Here is a 7,500-nt window from a genome sequence, read left to right as displayed (position 1 = left end):
TTGTTCCTGGTTTTACCTGTTCAGACGTGTCACACACCTGTGTGTGGGGGTGGAGGGGGGGCAGGTGTGGGGGGCCCCACCCTGCTTTCAAACCTTCACACTGAGCTGACAGTTGTTCAGCAGAGCCGTTGGTGTGGGAGCGTTCTGAAACACCAGTGTTTCATACAGGACCGGGCTCCTTCTGCTGCTGGTGACCTCCTCTGCTCCTCTGCTCCTCTTCTCCTCTGCTCCTCTGCTCCTCTGCTCCTCTTCTCCTCTGCTCCTCTTCTCTGCTCCTCTGCTCCTCTTCTCTGCTCCTCTGCCACGTCAAACTGACTCCTGGCTGCTGGAGCCTTGTGGACTGTGGTCACTCGGGTTAAATCTGCAGCTCAGATGTGATCAGGTCTGAGGAGACGCTCGGTGTGTGTGTGTGTGTCTGCTGAGGGGGGGTCACCTTGTCCAGCTGGAGGATGAGTGGATTTCTCTACCGGGGAAGGTAAGACCGAGTCCTGACTGTGGTTCCTTTGTTCCGTGTGGAACCTCTGAGAACGTGGATAAACAAGGTGCAGGTCTCTGTGACCAACAGGAGACCTTTGTGCCTCCGTTACGTAATCAGGTGGTCAGAAACCGCTGGCTCAGAGGCTTCAGGGCAAACAGCCGAACTCTTTCTGCTCACGTTGACTTTGTAAGCTCTTCGGTCGTTCAGGAGGCACGGGGATCAGCCGCTCCGAGGAACCAATCTGCAGCGTTTAGGATTTGTCTGTGAGTCAGAGTTCACGTCCAACTGCAAACATTCGGCTCGTTCAGGAGATGGGTGCCGTGACTTTGAGCTTTTTTTACTTTAATACTTTTAGAAATGTATTCAGCTCTCTTCAGCTCCTTCAGAAACTTTCCTCTGTTTCAGCTACTGTTTGATCTTATGCTACATTTAGCTTTAAGTGACAGTTTTTCTACTTTTAGCTTTTAGCTAGTGTTTTGCTACTTTCAGTTTTCAGATACCATGCTAATATTTTTAGCTAGCTGCTTACTAATTTTAGCTTCTTTTTTTAGTTAGCACTTTGCTACCTTTATCTTGTGAATATTATATTCCTACTTTTATCTAGCCTTCTGCTACTTTAAGCTTTTATTTAGCTAGTCCTTTACTACTTTTAGCTAAATGTCCTTTAGCTAATTTTAGTTAAATTTAAGTTACATTTAAATAATTTTATTTTGTTTAATTTGTATTTGTATTCAGCTTCTTTTAGCATGTATTTAGTTAGTGCTTTGCTACTTTTTTGACTATATTGCTACATTTAATTAGCCTTTTGCTCATTTAGTGTTTACCCATTTTACTACTTTTAATTTGTAGCTAGTATTCTGCCTCATTTAGCTTCTATTTAGCTAAGCCTTTGCTACTTTTAACGTTAAGCTAATGTATTCCTCCTTTTAGTACTTTTTGCTGTCTTCTACCTTTCTGTTATTTTTTTATTTTTATCTAACGTCCTTTTGCTACATTTCAATTCTAGTTAGCACTTTGGCACTTTTGGGTTTAAGCTACAGTTTTGCTGCTTTTATAGCCCTTTGCTATTTTATTTTAGCTTTTATTTAGCTAGCACTTCACCACTTCTAACTTTAAGCTACTGGAATTCTCCTTTTTTCTATTGTTGTGCTACTTCCGCGTTAACCTAGCGTTCGGCTTCCTTTAGCTATGTTTAGCTAGGATTTTACTAACTTTAGCATTTAGCTTACCCTTTGCTTTGCCCAGCTTTACCATTCCAGGGCCTCTTTATTACCCAGCATGCTTTTCTTTTGTTTCTTTTTCCATCATGGTCATCACATCCAAAATATTTATAGTGTTTTTAGGATTTTGTAGTTTTTTTGTAGTATTTATATTTGCAGTATTTACAATATTTGCAGTATTTATAATATTTGTTGTATTATTTATATTTGCTGTATTTATATTTGTCATATTTATAGTATTTATAGTATTTTGTAGTATTTGTAATATTTATAGTTTTCTTAGTATTTAATATTTGTAATATTTATAGTATTTATGTTTTTTTAGTATTTAGTATTTGTAGTATTTATAGTAATTGTAGCATTTGTAGTATTTATAGAAGTATTCTAGTATTCTATAGGAGAAAAGACAAAAAACATGTTAAGATAGAAATAATTACAAACAGGTAGAGGAAGTAAAGACAGTAGCAGAGAGGACATGTGGTCAGTTTGTCCTCTAGTAGTCTAAGTCTATAGCAGCGTAACAAGCTGACCCTAACTATAGGATTTATCAAAAAGGAAAGTCTTAAACTGGACAATGTGTCAGCCTCATGGACAGAAAGTGGAAGTTGGTTCCACAAGAGAGGAGCCTGAGAACTGAAAGATCTTCCTCCATTCTGCTGCTGGAAACTCTAGGAACCACAAGTAAACCTGCAGTCTGAGAGCGAAGTGCTCTGTTAGGAAAATATGGAACAATAAGATCTGTAATATAAGATGGAGCTAGGTTGTTGAGAGCTTTGTAGGTTAGAAGTAAGATTTTGAATTCTATTCTGGATTTGACAGGGAGCCAATGGAGAGAAACTCAAACTGGAGAGAGATGATCTCTCCCAGTAACTCCAGTTAAGACTCTGGCAGCAGCATGTTGGATCAACTGAAGACGTTTTAAAGAAGTATTTGGACACCCAGATAATAAACCATTGCAATAGTCCAGTCTAGACGTGACAAATGCATGGACCAGTTTTTCTGCATCATCTTTAGATCAGATGTTTCTAATGTTAGTGATATTACGCAGGTGGAAGAAGGAGGTTCTAGTAACGTTTTTAATGTGGGGGATAAAAGACATGTCCTGATCAAAAATAACACCAAGATTTTTAACATTAGAGCTGGAGGACAGATTAATGTCATCTAAGGAGGGAGAAAGACTGAAACATTCATTCCTAAGGTGCTCAGGTCCAAAAACCACAACCTCAGTCTTGTCTGTTCAACAGGAGAAAATTAAGGTTCATCCAGGTTTTTATGTCTTTAAGACATGCTTGTAGTCTAAGTAGCTGATTGGATTCATTGGGTTTAATGGACAAATATAATTTTGTGTCATCAGCATAACAATGAACATTTATCCCATGCTGTTTAATAACTTTACCTAATGGAAGCATATATAAAGTAAAGAGTATTGGCCCAAGCACTGAACCTTGAGGAACTCCATGACTAACTTTGGTGTATGAAGATTTATTATTTACATTTACAAACTGGAGTCTATCATATAAATATGATTTAAACCATTTTAGAGTTGTTCCTGTAATCCCAACATCATATTCAAGCCTCTGATGTAAAATATTGTGATCAACTGTATCAAATGCAGCACTGAGGTCTAACAGGACCAGTATAGACACAAGTCCATTGTCTGAGGCCATGAGAATATCATTAGTGACTTTTACTAGTGCTGTTTCTGTGCTATGATGAGCTCTAAACCCTGACTGAAACTCTTCAAACAGATTATTTCTTTGCAGATGATCACACAACTGACCAGCAACTATTTTCTCTAGAAAATTTGCGATGAAAGTTAGATTAGATGTAGGTCTATAGTTGGCCAGGATTCCTGAGTCAAGATTATGTTTCTTAAGTAAAGGTTTAATTACAGCAATCTTAAAGCTCTGTGGTGGTTAACCGTTTATTAGAGACAAATTAAGCAGATCCAAGACGTGGTTATTAATTAAGGGAAATACCTCTTTAAACAGTCTGGTTGGAATGGGATCTAACAGTCATGTGGATGGTTTGGATTAAGATATTATTTTTGACAATTCAGAGCTCAACAGGACAAAAACTGTCCAAACATAAATTAGGTTCTAGTGACAGTTATTATTTGTAGAATTTGTAGTATTTGTAGAAGTACTTGTAGTATCTATAGTATTTGCAGTATTTGTAGAAGTATTTAAACATTCTGCTCCTTCTCTTTTTGTTTTGTTTATTGTTTATTTTTTCTTTGTTTATTACTTTTTCAACTCTTGTTCAGATTTAGTTTCTGAACTCAGGAGTTTTTATTTATTAGTAATTAATTGTCACCACATCAGACCCCCCCCCCCCCCCCCCAGCTGTCCAAGACAGTAAGGGGGTCACACAGGTTCAAACTGGATCACATGGATCTGGATCGACCGGTCTCTTTCATTCTTTCAACTCCAGTCCTACAGTTAGTTTGTCCTCGGCATCAGAAACAGGAAGTGATCGCTCTTTCCCAGAATTCCTTGCAGCTGCACCCTCCAGTGTGATGCTGGTCCGGTACCCCCCCCCCCCCCCATGTGCAGCAGGATGTGTCAGGTGTTGAAACAGAACCTGCGGTCAGCAGAGACTCAGGACTGTGTCAGGGAGCTGTGTGTGTGTGTGCCTGTGTGTGTGTGTGTGTGTGTGTGTGTGTGCCTGTGTGTGCCTGTGTGTGCGTGTGTGTGTGTGTGTGTGTGTGTGTGTGTGTGTGTGTGTGCCTGTGTGTGTGTGTGTGTCTCTGAGTGATGTCTGCGTGACCTGAAGCATGCGCTGACTCACTTTGTTTCCATCTTCATCATCATCCTCATCCTCTGTGTCACCAGAGGAGCCGTCGTTTTAGGAGAACCGGACCTTAAATCTGACAGAGCTCGATGAGTTCAAGGACCAGTGTTTGGACACTTTGATTGACAGCTGTTTGTTTGTTTGTTTGTTGTTTTCAGGCACTGTGGAGACAAACGAGCCGGGCTGAAGAGCACTGGACCCACGATGGGTACGTTCCTCCAGAAACTGTTTGAGTTGCAGTGATTCTTGCTTTGTTTTGATGTGGAGCGCTTTGGTCGGCTCCTTCTCTGTGGTGGCTGTGAGCTAAAAACAGCTAAAATCAAGTTTTAGCTGTTTTTGTGTTGGACTGTTTCAGTTTTATCTCTTATGTTCTGTATCTCTCTGAGTCCTCGAGGCTCACTCAGACTAACCTGTAGAGGGTCGAATGAACGTTAGCTCGTGTCGCACAAACAGCTGATCACAGATGAGCCTCCCCCTCTGATTTGTGTGCTCTTTGTTTGTTTATTTTTTGATTGTTTGTTTGTGTTGCAGCCCCCCCCCCCCCGTAACGTGTGCATCATCTTTACCTGCTGTTGTAATACATTTAGCTTTTAGCTGCTGTTTGATACAATTAGCTTTTAGCTGTTGTTCGATACGTTTAGCTGCTGTTTTGATAAATGTAACTACTGTTTTGATACATTTAGCTTTTAGCTGCTGTTTGAAACATTTAGCTGCTGATTTAATATAATTTAGCCATTGAACCAGAAACGTTTAGATTTTAGCCACAAACAAATAAACGATGATTGTTAGGCATGAGGTTATTCTCATCAGATTCTGTGTTTTAGTTTATGAAATTAACAAATTCAATCCCGCCCTTCGGCTCGTTTAGCTCATTCTTATTGTTCTGTGGCTGCAGATTCGTCGTGCGGTGAAACGGACAAAGGCCCGCCGGTCCAGATGCACAGCCTCCGAGAGTTCGAGCAGGTAAGAAAGCTGAAGCTCTGCGACGTCACGAGTGTTAATGTCTCGGCTGATGTTTGCTTTCGGCTGCATGTCGGAGCTGCCCGGGCTTGTTGCCACTAATTGCTACTTTAGACGTGTTTGGGACGATGATGTGGCAACGAGGCACGAGCTGAAACGTTCACCTCTGCAGAGAGGCGCTCCTGCTGCTGTTTTTATCGCCGTGGTAACAGAGGCTGACCTGACCACCAGCTCAGAGTAAAAACAATCTGCTCTGTTCTGGATCAGAACCAGAAGCAGCACTGATGACATCACAACACTGATGACATCACAACACTGACGACGTCATAGTTCGGATGGTTTTGGAGCCTTTTTAATGAAATGTCTCCAGATTGGGCTGCTTGTCACCCGCCGCCTGAAAACTTCTGATGCTTTTATGAAAATCTGCTCTGTGGTTCAGGAGATATTTTGCTAACAGATGAACAAATGAACACAGTCAGAACCGTTCTTTATGAGCTTCTTTGGACTGGGTTCAGTGAACCTGGACTGAAGGTTCTGCCGGGATGTTCCGCCTTCGTGGAGACGTTTAATCAGAGGAAGAGTTCAGACCCGAACCGAGCAGCGGGCTTTTCTCTGGTTCTGCTGTGTTTGCACGGGACCAGTACTGGGTTCTGGGAGTCCTGCCCAGTGCGTTCCGGGTCTGATAGTACTGTGGGGGTGCGGAGGGGTGGGAGGGGCTGGTTCTGATCACATAAAACGGTTCTGGAAAGAGAAGACATGATGTGAAACCAGAACCTCCTGCAGAGAAGCATCAGACTCTGTCGGTTCTGCTCTGGAAACTTCCACCCGGGTCACAGATTTATGGGTCTGTTCATCGCAGAACCCCCCAGAGACCCAAGTTAGACCTGGTGGACTTGGATCACCGCACCTCTGTGGATCAGCTGGTCCAGTAAAAACGGTCCCTCTGGACCTCAGGACGGCACCGTTTGTTTCTGTCTGCCTGTCTTATTAGGAGTGACGGGCGCAGTCTTGTTCATGACTCTCAGCTGCCACCACGCCGAACTTTAGCTCTGTGTTTGTGAAGAATTTTAGCCGTTTAACTGTTTGATGAGGTTGGTTAGCTGCGGCAGCCATCTTGGATCAGGGTAAATGTTGATGTAATTATTACTCTCTGGGAGTTTTGATAAATCTCTGCAGTGGTGCAGGAGATATTTTACTAACAGACAAACACAACACCTCTCTGTCTGGACTTATTGATTCTGTCCTCACCTGATTTCTGTTGTCACTCCGTTTAACTGACGAACTTGTTATGATCGAGCTCGTTAAAGCTCGTTAGGCCCCGCCCTCCTCTGTGACTTCACGTTGGCTTCGGCTCCTTAAAAAGCCGGACTTATTGGATCCAGGTTAACTCTCGAGCTCGTCTTTGGCTCTTTTCTTCACACGTGCGTTCGTTTAAAGCCTCGGCTGCTCAGACGGGGAACGTGACCCTTCCAGAGCGATCAGAGCTGTCAAACATCGCCGCCACTTTTCACACTAACTAAAAAAAGAAAAGACAAACGGCCCAATCAGAGCGCTCTGAGCGGGTCGTTACGAGCTGCGAGCAGAAATTGGAAGCACATGTCTGCCTGAGAGCGTGACATCAAACCCACCACGGAAACGCTCAGATTGATGGAAGGAAGGAGGCGGGCTGCGTTTCAGAGCTCGGGACAAATTAGGGTTGCTAATCTGCTCTAAACGTCTGTCAGAGACAGATTAGTACGAGCAGAGTGGCAGTGATGGACCAGACCGAGCAGAACCAACGGGCTGGCCCGCAGCCGACACCAGGTCCAACTAAAGTGGAACACCACGTCTTTTCTCTGGTGTTTGAAACTGGGTCAAGAGACGGCGAGGGTGCATCTGGATCCGGGCCTGGAGCTGGGTTCTTCTTTCTGGAGTTGGGTTAGCTCATGGCTGGCAGCCAATCAGGACACAGATGATGGAGTCAGGACCAATCAGGACACAGATGATGAAGTCAGGACCAATCAGGACGCAGGACACAGATGATGGAGTCAGGACCAATCAGGACGCAGG

At 43.0% G+C, this 7,500-nt stretch overlaps 1 protein-coding gene across 1 annotated transcript in view; it reads left to right on the top strand.

Moving 5' to 3' along the window:
• Nucleotides 1-301: 301 nt before the first annotated feature.
• LOC119430457 (phosphodiesterase 4D interacting protein) overlaps nucleotides 302-7,500 on the top strand; it is a gene marked incomplete in the record, with an annotated part of 68,222 nt that continues 61,023 nt past the window's right edge. Inside the window, 3 exon segments of the mRNA XM_037697869.1 lie at nucleotides 302-475; nucleotides 4,650-4,699; nucleotides 5,387-5,454. Of these exon segments, the coding sequence (XP_037553797.1) occupies nucleotides 450-475; nucleotides 4,650-4,699; nucleotides 5,387-5,454 (144 nt within the window).

The sequence above is a fragment of the Nematolebias whitei genome, chromosome 3 (genome assembly GCF_014905685.2).
Source record: "Nematolebias whitei isolate Nwh7 chromosome 3, NemWhi1, whole genome shotgun sequence".
Taxonomy (NCBI): Eukaryota; Metazoa; Chordata; class Actinopteri; order Cyprinodontiformes; family Rivulidae; genus Nematolebias; species Nematolebias whitei.
Note: the sequence above shows the minus strand (reverse complement) of the source record. Positions and strands in the feature narration are given on the sequence as shown.